This window comes from Anthonomus grandis, chromosome 4 (assembly GCF_022605725.1).
Source record: "Anthonomus grandis grandis chromosome 4, icAntGran1.3, whole genome shotgun sequence".
Lineage (NCBI taxonomy): Eukaryota > Metazoa > Arthropoda > Insecta > Coleoptera > Curculionidae > Anthonomus > Anthonomus grandis.
Window position 1 is genome coordinate 24,492,994 of NC_065549.1, and position 14,250 is coordinate 24,507,243.

The 14,250-nt window shown below is 31.6% G+C and overlaps 2 protein-coding genes across 3 annotated transcripts in view; one reads left to right on the forward strand and one right to left on the reverse strand.

Moving 5' to 3' along the window:
* LOC126735626 (venom acid phosphatase Acph-1-like) overlaps positions 1-7,170 on the forward strand; it is a 67,140-nt gene extending 59,970 nt beyond the window's left edge. For both annotated transcript variants that reach the window (XM_050439685.1, XM_050439684.1), the window contains exon 7: positions 6,967-7,170. In XM_050439685.1, coding sequence (XP_050295642.1) covers positions 6,967-7,104 — 138 coding nt within the window. In that variant the 3' untranslated portion in view covers positions 7,105-7,170. The remainder of the gene's footprint in view (positions 1-6,966) is intronic.
* Positions 1-14,250, reverse strand: part of LOC126735622 (nephrin-like) — a 1,136,035-nt gene that overhangs the window by 862,011 nt on the left and 259,774 nt on the right. The gene's annotated exons all lie outside the window — the stretch shown is intronic.

Consider the following 14,250-nt stretch of genomic DNA (forward strand, 5'->3'; position numbering starts at 1 on the left):
TTACAATCCAAAAAAAAAAACAATATTTAAGGAGTTTACAGTACCTTTTAGTTTTGAGTTTTAACAATGTCATCTAGATCTTACTGTGTGGAAACTCGATGCACTATATTATCCTTACACTTTACATTTACACTACCATGCAAAACCCAAGCACTCCTGTAAGAAAACACTTTAACCGTATTTTCGAATAATCGCAATCGATCTTTTGTTAGGTCTTCTTTTATTTGGATACCCGTAGATTTCAAAAATTTTCGCTGTTTGAGAACTGATGCCCGGGCTGCTTCAGATGCAAGCTGCACTAGTACCGTTGATTGAATAATAGGCCTATTATTCAATCAACGCTTGTACTGCCGGCGGCTTATTGCTTTGCAATTTTGGTGCGATCCTATAGCATTTTTTTATGGCAGAATTTGGAATGTTCGCATTCATTTTTTCATTAAATAGTCTAGTTATTTTTTCCTATAGGTTTTCATTCTGACCAGATTGAAATCCAAAAATTCGAATGTTGTTAATGCGCAGGGACTGTTCTTGGTCATCCAAACGGCTACGCAATAGTTTATTTTCTTTCTGTAGGGCGGAGATTTCCATTTTTGCTGAAGCAATTTCCTTTGTATGAAGAAGAATTTGCTCTTCAAACTTTTTTTCGACCATGTTTGCAACCTTACCGGCTATTTCTTCTAGAAATTTATCGGTAAAAACTCCTATAATAACAGACTTGATCTCTCGAATGTCACTGGATGAAAGAACCATGATGGCGGCAGGTAAATAGACAGGAAGCAAAATATAAAAAAGGGCCCTTCCGCTATCCTCAGATCACAACACTGGTACTAAAAACTCACTTTAAACTTAACTTTTTACAAAAATTGTAGTAATCGTTAGTACGCCATCGTTATTATTAATGACTGGGTATGACTTTAATTTTTATAATTTATTTGAAAAAATAGCCTCTAGGTCAGACTTTGGAAATATTTTCAGGGATAAATTTGAGCTAAAAATTGGGCATATCATAATTAATTATTTTATTTTAGCAAATTAAAAAAGAAATATATATGGTTTATTTTATATTATTAATATATTTTACTATTATACTAGGTTAAATTAAGTTACAAAACATAAGATTCGCATTTACCACTTTTTCTTAAGGCAAAAATAATGACTTTAGATTAAAATAGAGTCCATTTATCAAAAAAATTCTAGTTTATTTAACTATTTATCTATACATAATTTATTATTATTCTAGTTTAGGTTTAAAATTTCTCTTTTTATTTAATTAACGATTTATAATAATTTAAAATAACGATTTATAATATAGACACGTTATTTAAAAGAAATAGAAGATAAAATAAGAAAAATGTGGATAACTAGACGATAATAATAATAATAATCTTTATTTAGCAAAATATGCCTAGACAAATTGAAAAACAAAAAATTAATACAACTTATCACATATATATCGGTGTTACAAAGTTCGGTGCAAATATTTCCACAGCGCACTGGAGTTAAAATAAGATTTTTTTTCCTATAACCATGTTTCCTAAAATGCACCCTCTTTAACATTTTAAGAGTGTATTGACTTCAACAATAAACTTTTAAAATATTTGCACCGAATTCGAAATGAAGTTTGAATATAAATAAGTTAAAATTAAACACAATTCTTTGCTGAACGAATAATAAATTAAGAATATCTGATAGTCTTAATAGGTATGTAGCGGTTTTATTTTAGCATCGTTCTCAAAGCCCTATTTTAAATTTTCTCGAGTTGTTGAATTTTATGCTGTGGTAAGTTAAATAGATACGTTATGCAGTAAGTTATACAGTCTGAAAATAATAAATATTTTATTAGCCTCAAACTTTTGTATTTCAAATGGCTACACTTCTGTATAATACATAATTGTAATACATTATTTTAAAGGGCATATAATCTCATATCTAACCAAACTGAAAAAAACAAAATTGCTTGACGCATAAGTGAAAAGTAAGCAAAAATGTGTGGTATAAAAAGACATTTTACATTTAAAAGACACTTAAATTTTAGAAGGTCAAATGATTGCCTCATAGTGTCACACAATATTTAATATGGTAAAAAAATTTCCATCAAAGTTTATAAAACCCTACCTGAAAATACTAATAAATTAAAGGATCGAAGTACTTGCGAATGTTGAGATGGTATTGGACAAACACGTGCCAATGTTCGTGAAGAATTTCAAAACACACTTTATTATTATCTCGCGAATAACGAGGCACATTTTAAGCACGTAATAAATTCTGTAAACTGATTAAATTACTTTTTTTTAATATCTTTTTACACCTTTACTGTTGATAAGTCTATAAACTTACATTTTTATACACCATTTGACATATCAAATAGAGGTAAGCTGGAGGCAAGGAGGTGATGACAGATTTTTGTCAAATTACATGTTTTTTAAATCTGAAATTAATTGATCTTCTGATTTGTTTTATTTATAATTTTATTGTACTCTTTACCAAAATCGTTGCAGTTAATCATAGATCCCAGACTTGAAAAAACCCGATTGTTTTGAAACCAATATCCGATTTTTGTTCCAGAGTTGAATTAACTTACTTCCTTTGCACACACGTCAAGTATATTCTCATAAATTACACTGTGCTGATCGGCCCAAATTCATCACGGCACTTTAAATTTTGTGCGCTAGAAACCGAAATGATAGTTGTCATTTTTCAGGACTCCAGGAAGACACCATTGGATAATGATCCCACTTTTAGCACCTCCTACACCTTTCTGGTTTTTCAAAATCTCTTAATTTGGTTATTGTTATTTTTCCAAAACTTCTGAAGAAATTATTGGCAGTTGGATTTCTCGAATTGGGAATGATACTCAGCTCTGGTATATGTTAAATAACAGTATCAACTCCATCCACAAAGTAATTATTAAACTTGGGTTCTGTACTCGCCTTATCGGACACTAATTCCAAATCGAAATAAATTTGATTGGGCATAGTTTTAGTTTTTCCTGGTAAAAAAGTTTTTAGGTATTTCCATGAACTATTTAATTTTTTAATGTATTATTTCTTTAAGAAAAAAAATATCAAAATGAAAACAAACATGTGTATTAATTTTTTTGTAAGTGTGATGTTTAAATTATTGATTTCTAACATGAGCAGCGAGTTTTTCTGGATTCTTTAAAAAATATTAGGGGTGTTTGACAGATATAATACAAAAATTAAACACCTGCGCTGCTGAAAAACTATTTTTTTAATTTATACAGGTTAAATTCCAATGCATATTTAACTTAATGTTTATAAATAAGTAAATCATCAGAAAGTATATAAAGTATAAATTAGTGATTTTTGTAGCTCTAAAAATATATTTTTAAAGAAAATATAACCACTGTATTACTTTTTGTATATTATGACACTTTTTTTATAATATTCTACTAAAAATTTACAATAAACTTGTAAAATTAACTTAAAATATATTTCAAGCCTAACAATTAACTTAAAGATTTCATTTGTCATATGAGCCTAAATAGAATTAAAAGTAGGGGACACAAAAGTAAAAGTAGTATTTAAATCTCGTAACGCAGTAGAAAAACAAGATAAAATAAAACATAATAATAATTCTTAGACTAGTAATACAAAAAAATAAAATTAAAGCAAGTTCCTGTAACAAAACTTTAACTGTAGGTATAAGTCAAATAGAAGGTATATCAGTTTTTATACTTTAAATATTTGGCTTTTTTTATTTTTCAGTCCTTTCTAATAATCAAAGATAATATTTAAATAACATGAAATCATAAAAAAATCAAAAACTAGCACCCGAAAATCTATTGGATTACTTCTATTTTAATCAATAGTCTCGTAAAAAGAAATGTTTTCTCTGTTCTGATCTGTCTGATTATATAATATTTTTTTATACTTATTTTAAGTATCCTCAGTTCCAATTAAAACTGCCTTTTTATATAATGTCTCTTTCATGAATCATATTTCTAATATTGGGAGTAATTCATTTCTTGTCAAGGAATTTTTGCTTATTATGACTATTATTACTATTATTATTGTGACATCTGAAACAAAAGTATTTGTCATTGGATTAACATCAAATAATGTTGCTATTCCAAAGTGTTTTTATCAAATATTCTTGTTATTTATCACTTATATAATTATGCATGGTCCTTCTAAATTGGTGAAGAAATAATGACTTCTTAGATTTTCCACCATTTTATGTACACATTTAAATTAACATCACCACCACTCGTAGCAAATTGGTAAAATATTTTGAGAAAAATTAAAATAATTTCATCAATTAGTTTGTTTGGAAAAATATAAAAACCGACAAGCTTATTATCATAAAACTCAAACCATACGTTTAAAGTGTCTTATCTAGCTCTTATATTTTCGGCTATCCAAATAGGCATATTTCTTAAATTTTTCACTTCATATTTTACATACTGAGATTTATCAGTAAACAGATCCTAAATATGTTTTTGAAGGTGGTAGACAATGGTACAGTGAAAACATCTTGTCGAACTTGCATTGTCTTATTTATTTAATGTAACACGACGTTTCGGTTGGAGATACTTACCGACCGAAACGTCGTGTTACATTAAATAAATAAGACAATGCAAGTTCGACAAGATGTTTTCAGCGCCTAAATATTCTTTGATTTTGTAGCATCTACGGAAATATTCACTTTTCTAGTAGAGATTTCTAGATAAATATTAATGATAAATATAATATTTTCTTTAACATATAAATAGGGACTTTTGTGATGTTTATTGAATTTTGCTGTGGGTAGTGTATCGTTATTCTTACAGTACTTAACACTCTAGAAGGCGTTGAAAAGTTATGTCCATCAAACCTATTTCAGTTTGGTAACATAACCACTACCATAACGAAACCTGCTCAACAATGTTAAAAGTTGAATGGTAACTTAGTAATTTAAAGAAAAACTTTTACAATAGCCTACTTCTTGAACGAAACTAGAAAGGTTTTATGAGATTCAAGAAATATTGACAATCAATAATAGATGCTCAATACATCTAAATTAAAATCCTAGTACCAAAAAAAATAAACAATTTAAACATCTTCGATTAGAAATTTTATCAAAGCCTAGTAATTTAAAAAAAAGTCTTAAGTTTGAAATACGCTGTGATAGCTTTACAGTAGTACACCAACTGTAGAAAAAAATACGAAAATAATTAAAAATATAAGTAGATGAAAATCTTTTTATTAGGGCAAAAATATTTAGGGATTTTTGCTAAACCACCTTATATTTAGTTATAAAGAGCGATAAACTAAAAAAAACATAAAACAGATTTATGTTTTTTTTGAAACGTATAATTTTTGTTCGATATATCACAAATGATAATTTTCTTTAATAACAATTTATTAAATAAATGGCATTTAAAGATTTAAACCACATGTTTCATTTAAAAAATTTTTTCTTGTAAAAAATTTAATTTTCTCTTTCTTTAATACTTTCAAAACCTGTTATATATTTGAAGTAAAATATCAATTTTTATTAGAACTAAACAAGAATCTAGGTTTTAAGAAAGAAATAAAAGCAAACATTAAGGTTATTTTTACCAAAAGTTTTGGCGAAGTGGTCATGATAGAATTTTATTGGTCATTTCACATTAAACAAATATTAACGTTTATCTGTAAAACAAAAATGAAAATATATTTTTAAGTTCAAATTTAAGAAATTAATAATTTTTATTTTCCTATTTTTTTTTATAAAAGTAGGCGTATTTAAACTTAACTTAAACGAAGAAAACGAACTAAAAGCCAATACCTTTGTTGCGACTATTCCTGATATCTGCAAAGGATATTGCATTTTCTTGTCTCATACTTCTTTACGCCACAAAACGTTTTTAAGCCTGTAAAAGTCTTGAATTTGCGACTTTTAGTATCGTCTGTCACCTCAAATTACTTTGATAAATTTTTGCTTAGAAAGAAGTACATTAGAGCAGCTATATGTAGAGTATATTATATTTAAAAAAAAGTGTAAGATAAATTCTTGGATTTTCCACATTTTTACCTTTTTTCATTCAAGGATCGTGTAGCTTAAGTAAGATAGTCTTATACCGGGTATCATAACAAGATGGTGAGCCCTAAGTTTTTTTCTTATTTTTAGCAGGAAATGATTAAATAGTCCAAACTGTAAGTTTCATATGAAGTAGCTTGAAACATAAAAAAAATTACCTTATGCAGGATTACAATTGTGCTAAATTTGTCACAGTATTTTTGCACTGAATTTTTCATATTTACATCCCTTATTTAGTTTTCAATCATTGAGTCTTTTTTTATGAAATAGTTAACTTTTTAAAGTCGCGTTTTTAAAAAATCTAATTAGAATATTTAAAAAAAAATATATTGGGCTTGGAAACAAGCAAATTTTTAAGTATTTCTCGAGTTCATCACTCGTTCTCAAAATATTTTGAAAAGCGAACAATAATTATGTTATATTTTTTAAGCTATTTTATACAAAAAAATAGGAAAAAGTTAATAAATAAAACGGTCAAAAATAAAAACATTAATGAGCAGAATGTCATTTATAATATGGTGTAAATTCAATATAGTTATACGATAACAATAATCGTAATGGCCACCATTGGCAAAGTGTGTGACTTTTTCTAAAAATGAAACCATTTTTATATTAAAATAAATCAAGTTGCAAAAAAATATTATTGAATGCTTGATATATAGCCAAAGCCAATTTAAAAAATTATGACATGACCATTTATGATTAAATTTAAGTATTCATAGTTTTAATTTTTGATAAAAGAGTCATGCAGTTCAATACTTTTTTGTAAACTTTTTGTATATGATAAACCTATTAAGAAATGAATATACCAAAACATTTAATTTTTTTAGTTTCTCTTTAATTAATAGATAACTTTTAAACTTTTGAAACATTTGCTGTACTAAATATTTATATGACTATATTATATTTTATTGATATTTGTTGTATTATATTATGTTTTAGATATACTATCAAAATTATAATGGCACCGCTACACCAAAGTTATTAAAGCTTCCCGCCTGCGATGAATTCTGCCCGCTTGACACTTTTAAAACATTGGTAGCAGAAATTATACCAGAGGATGGACTATGTGGAAATTAATAAATAAAAGATATAATGTATAACGTGGATTTGTTTTTTGAAAGAAAATATATTTTTTCAGCAATATATTTATAACATTTAGTTCCTATATTATAGAAACCTTACAAAATTGTTATTGGTAAAGCAATTTTATTGCTTTACCAATATTGTCAAACGAAGATAATTCATTAAAAAACATTTTAAATTTTATTTTATTAATATAAAAATCACTTAAAAATATTCGTTCGGTATACCAGGTCATTTACCCACAAATTGTGTAAGTAACAATTTCCTGATTGCATGATGAAATAACCAAGTCATTTCCATCGTAAAAAGATTGCAAAAGTACTTTGTCGACAGAAAGATGGTTTGGAAAAAACCGGAAATTCTGCTGACAAAGAAAATTAACACCAGGGTACGACGAACGAAATTTGGCAGAGTTACGACCGGGTCTCGGGCAAGAAGAGGTAACCGAAAGCAGTGCGGAAAAGCTTTGTGAAATGTTTGCTCCAAGAATAATAATAATGTAAGTACAACATTTTATCATATCGAAGAAGATCACAATTATTGTCACTTTATTAAGTTACGTAACATTACTTTCACTTTAATTATAGAATTCGCTACATATTCCCATGTACTTAAATTATTAATCCTGTTATGTCGATCTTAGTTTATCTCTTGTCAAATTAGCTCTTTTATTTGGGTAACTCTACTTAAATCGTTATAATTATATTTTGCTGTCAATACAAGGTATTTAGTAAACTATATTTTGTTTCAATGCTAAAGCGTACCTTAAGGTCCCAGTTACATACAATGTATGTAACCGTCACACGGCCTTGTCCTAGACCGGGCCAACCCCCGGTGTGACATATGGTGGAGGTGCCGTCCCTTTTTCCTTTTTTTTTTAAGCGAGACATGTTAGTTTTTTTTTTTTACTATACAGTTTAGACATAAAGTGGAGGCACAGTTTATTTTCTTTTCTATACAGTATGATTAAAAATTTAATTAAGATCTTTTATTTTTATTTTTGATTTGCGACATAAAGAGGAAATGACAGAATTAATAATTTTAAAAAATAATTTAGAGATATAAAATTTAATACAATAATATACAATAATTGCGGTCTTCGACATTAAGGTCTATTTTATTTTATTTTTTTTTTGACATACTTCAGTAGATATATCGTATATATGTGAATATAGGTGATACTTTAAATTTAAGTTTTTTTTTAATTAATTCAGCGAATTTTATTATTCCATTTATTATTTATTTCATAATTTATTTATTTTTTTTTTAAATAATAATAATGGGTTGCAATATTAGTAAAGAAACCGTGCAATCCAAAATTAATCGAACAGAGCAATATATCATAAAATTATTCGGAAATTAACGAAACTTACAAATAAACTTACAAAAAATACAAATAAATATCGTTATACTGTTAACGCTAATGAACGAAGACGGGATTGTAACCCGCAGTAAAACACAGAATAAAGTCGAAAAACCAGGTCCCTTAGATTTTTCAAATATTTCCGAATTTAACCCCAAGCACCAAAGCTCGAGTGCTAATGTATTTGCTCCGGCAGTGACATTAAAAAGGACACCACCAAATTCAGCGAAAGTTTGTGGTAGCCAATTTACATTTGATTTACCATTACACAAAACAGGTAACACAAAAAGCAGTTCTACACTAAACCAAACACCGAGATCCTCGACACCCAGACCTACATCTACAAAATCAAACGATATTTTAAATTTAAAACAATCAAACAAAATAACACATTTTCAAGAGCCAAACCCAGATTTTGACTCACAAGAAGATACACTGGTCCAAGACACATCAACACTAAACACGACTTCAGAAGAAGTTCAATCCACGAACACAACTGTAATTCCTGTAGAAAATAACCAAATTCAAGTAACAACACATACAAATACACCGCAACACCCTAACACTAAAATGGCAAATACAACTCTCGAAAACGCTCTAGCTGAGACAAAAAATCCAGCTACTCCGAAATTCATAACCCCACCCTTTTTCGATCCAAGCTTAGACTCGCCAATAATATTTTTATCAAAATACGAAAAAACCGCTTTAAATAATGGTTGGAATGACGCATATAAAATATCATATTTAGGTAATTTCTTAGAATCACCGGCAAATTTTTGGTATAGGGACTATTCAAGTAACGAAAGAAATAAACCCAAAACCTGGGAAGAAATTAAAGAGGACTTTATAAGGGAGTACAGTGGGGACCAACCACTAAGAAAAATTAAGTTCAGACTAAATACAAGAAAACAAGCGGACAACGAAGACATTAAAAAATATTATTATGATATAGTTTCGTTATGCCATGAAGTTGATCCAAAAATGACATTCGAAACCTTCAGGGATCATTTTGAAAAAGGCCTGCACCCATCGTACTATGAAACGTACTACCTAATGAGTTCAAACGAGTTAGACCACCAACAGCTCAAAACACTAGTCCTAAAACTAAGTGAAATAAGAGAAAGAGCTTTGGTTAACCAAATGACATCACAAACGTCATTATTAAGCATAAGCGGAGAAAGGTCAGGAAGTACCAATACTAAACCACTAGAAGGAACAAGCTACGAAAACAAAAATCAAGGGCGCTCTAGGCAAAGGGGAAGGCCAAACTACTATACAAACCAACACTATAATTGGAATAGCACACGGTATAATGAAAACCAAAACATAGCAATTAGACCTTATTATAATGGAAACCAGAATACAGGAAATAAGTTTTATTACAATGGAAACCAAAACGTAGGGAATAGGCCCTATTACAGAGGAAACCCAGCTTCATCATATAGAGGGTCAAGAGGGCCAAGAGGCAACACTACACAATATAGGGGGAATCATAACCAAAATTTTAATGCAAGAAATACAAGGTACAGGGAAAGAGACAACAGCCTGCCAAGGTCACCATATAGATCAAGACAAGGCAACGGTCTCCCAAACACAAGAAGCAGAGATGGCAGACCACGCTGTACTACATGCAATCGCATTGGGCACTACTCATGCGAAAACGAAAACAGGAATGTCAGATTTTCAAGGGAGTCGTCCCCAAACGAAACCGGACGACTCCACTAGAAAGGGCCGAAGGAGTCGTCCTATACTCAGGGGCCAAAGCGCACCAAATTTTAAGTGTTAGAGGTTTAATTAATAAGGTAAACAAAATAGATATAATTTTAGATACAGGATCGAGTCAATGTGTAGTAAACAGTACCTTAGCAAGGGAAATCGAGCCCTTAGATTACGAAAAAAATTTAATTGCAGCAGGCGGACAAAAAATCAGAACGCTAGGTACTTCAAGAGTCGATATTACGATAGGAGAGCTGGCTGGACACGTAATGGCATTAGTGGTAGACAACCTCTCAAAGCCTTTAATACTGGGCACTGATTTCCTATCAAAAACACAAGCTAACATAGACTACGGTAGGGAAACAGTCACCCTAAGAAAGGGAAACATCGAGACGACAGTTAAATTCCAACATGCGAGGTGTCAGGCAGAAACGGGAGCGACGATAGAACTCGAATTGCCACTGTGTTCATTAACGAAAAAATTAGCAACAACCAGCTATAAAATAAGCGCCAAAGAAGACTACACCTTAAGACCAAATATCGAGACTCAAGTACAACTAACAACAAACTATAACACCCCGGAAGAAATATTGGGTATGGATTTTACACAAAATGACGCATTTTTAATCCCAAGAGGGATGATTTGTATTTCAACACCGCATTTTGTCGAAAACAGCTTGGTAATGAATGTCGTAACAAGGCAAGCCCACCCAATAAAAATACTTAAAGGTATGACACTGGGGTATATAGAAAAACCTTGTATGTACAACCTGGTAGACTCCTCAATGCTCTACATAGAGACAGACGAAAGGGAAGAAGAGCAAGTGACATTGGCCGACCACAAAATCAGCCATATCCGAGACACCCATATAAAAGCACAGCTTAAGGAACTCCTCGAAGAATTTGAGGACGTATTTTCTAAATCTCCAAAGTATATGGGACAAACGGACTTGGTAGAACACGACATAGACATAGGGGATTCACAGCCGATAAAGCAAAAGGCATATAGGGTCTCCCAAAAAGAGAGAGAGATTATAGACCAACAAATTAAAGAAATGGCAAAACATAACGTGATTCGCCCTAGTCAGTCAGCATGGTCAAGCCCTGTAGTTCTCGTAAAGAAAAAATCCGGAGAAACAAGATTTTGTGTAGACTACAGAAAATTAAATGAATGCACACAAAAAGTTAATTGGCCAATACCAAATATAGACGACATCATGACTTACTTAGGAAAAGCCAAACATTTTACTACCCTTGACATGTTCTCAGGATTCTGGCAGGTCAAAATCACAGAAAAAGCAAAACAATATACAGCATTTCAGGCACAAGGCCACGGTCTTTGGGAATTTAATTACATGAGTTTTGGATTATGTAACGCACCGGCCACGTTCCAAAAACTAGCAGACAAAGTATTCGAGGACCTAAAATGGAAAGAAATACTAGTATATATAGATGACATCATAATATTTTCTGAAACCCTAGAAGAACACCTTAAAAAACTAAGAAAAGTATTTATGCGACTTAGGCAGGCCGGACTTACGCTAAAACCCAGCAAATGTGAGTACCTAAAAGAAAAGATTAATATTCTAGGATACACAGTTTCTAGCGAGGGCATTCAACCAGACGAAAATAAAGTAGTAACAATAAAAAAGTTCCCAACCCCAAAGACAGTAAAAGATGTACAGAGCTTTTTGGGACTCTGCAACTACTACCGAAAATTTATTAACAATTTTTCAAGTATAGCCCACCCACTACACAAAGTGACACGAAAAGACATTGGGTTTATTTGGAACGAAGAGCAACAAGAAGCATTTGAAGCCCTAAAAGGAAAGCTTATAACAACACCCGTTTTAGCCCATTACAATCCAGAAAAATCTAGCGAGCTCAGGGTAGACGCCTGTGGAAATGGCATTGGAGCCATCTTACTCCAAGAGGACGACGAACAAAAATTACACCCCATAGCATACGCCAGCAGAAGTCTCTCAAAGGCTGAAAAGAATTACACCATCACAGAACTAGAAGGACTAGCAGCTATATGGGCATTGACATATTTGAGGCATTTAATATATGGAAAGCCCGTTAAAATAATCACCGATCATCACGCACTCTGTTGGTTGAAGTCATTAAAGGACCCAACAGGTAGGCTGGCGAGATGGTCGATAAAACTGTCGGAATTCGAATATACTATCATCCACAAGAGCAGGGTATTCCATAAGGACGCTGATTGCTTAAGCAGGTACCCAGTACTACAACCAACAACCGATATAATAGGCGACATAGACGAGACCCCCACATTTTTATTACAATCCGACGACATTGGCAAACTACAAAGAGAGGATAAGCAACTTAATACACTAATAAAGGCATTATTACACCCAGACAGCGTGTCAATTGGAGAAAGGAGACGAGCCAAGAATTATAGGTTAGAAGAGCAGGTTCTTTATAAGGTAAATTTAAGCTCAGACGGCAGGACAAAACTCCTAGTAGTACCAAAATCCCTAATTGGAGAAATAATGTACTCTAATCACTCAGAGCCCTTAAGCGGACACCTAGGTACGGCCAAGACACTGCATAAAATTAAACAAAGATTTTATTGGGAAGGACTACAGAAAGATGTAGAAAAATTTATTAAGGGGTGTCCTGACTGTCAAGCAAGGAAAGGACAACAAAATAAAAAACCAATTGGCCTGTTGCATCCTATACCCGTAGGAACACCTTTTGAGAAAGTGGGTATAGACCTACTAGGACCTTTTAGAAAAAGCAGCAACGGAAAAACAATGATCATAGTAGCAACAGACTATGCTACACGCTGGGCAGAAACCGAGGCCCTCCCTAGCGGAAAAGCAGGGCCCGTAGCCAGATTTATACTAGAAAAAATAATAACACGACACGGTGCACCAAAGCATTTATTAAGCGACAGGGGTAAAATTTTCCAGTCAGAAATAGTACGAGAACTTTTAAAAAGAATGGGCACAGCTAGTAAGTTCACGACCGCTTACCACCCTTCGACTAATGGTCTAACAGAACGGCTCAATAAAACTCTAGCGGATATGATTGCCATGTATACCAATACCAACCAAACAAATTGGGACCAGTATTTACCCCATGTGACATTTGCTTACAATACATCGAAACAAAACACTACAAGGTTTTCGCCTTTTATGCTGGTATACGGCAGAGAACCCATCCTACCGATCGAAGCAACCCTAATGCCGCCTCCCAACCCCCAGGACAGTAGTGAAATAAGAGATAAAGCACTACTATTAAGGAATTTGGCAGTGCAGAATATCCAGAGGAGGCAGGGTATCGATAAACTACGCTACGACACCAAACATAGACATATAGAGTACGCCGTAGGAGACCAGGTGAAAGTATTCACCCCTATAAGAAAAGTGGGGAGAAGCGAAAAACTACTTTTAAAATGGTTCGGTCCATACTATATAACTAAGAAGACTTCAGACGTAGATTACGAAATTCAAAAAGGTTCAAATAAAAACGCGAAAAGAGATATAGTTCATGTTAGTAGAATACTCCCTTATAACGACCCCTGGATCCCAGACGCGACCCCAAATGTACAATAATCGCCATAAAAATCGAAAAACTCTGTAATGTAAATACGTGACATATATAAATTTATATATATAGTACCTCTTATAGATTCTTTTTTTTTACGGTACATGTTCTATATTACAAAATATATACGAACATTTTTTTTTCTTTTCTTAATGGATTCTGTTAACAGGAGATACAACTCAACTTATTTATTACATTATTTTTAGCATCTAAGATAAATATCATGCTAATCATAAATATCATGACCGCATTACAATATGCAAAATAATCAAAAATAACATATCACTACAAATTAAAGAACCTAAGACTATAGTCGGTTAATTAGTAACTTAAGGTGTACAAAGCGAAACCCTACACACTGAAATTCCTGACGGCATAGCTTATTTTTAATTCGTAGCAATATATAGTTATAAAAGCAAAAAACGCTAAATGTTTAATATAATAAGTATAAGGGGTATATATAACGGATATATAGATATAAATAGATG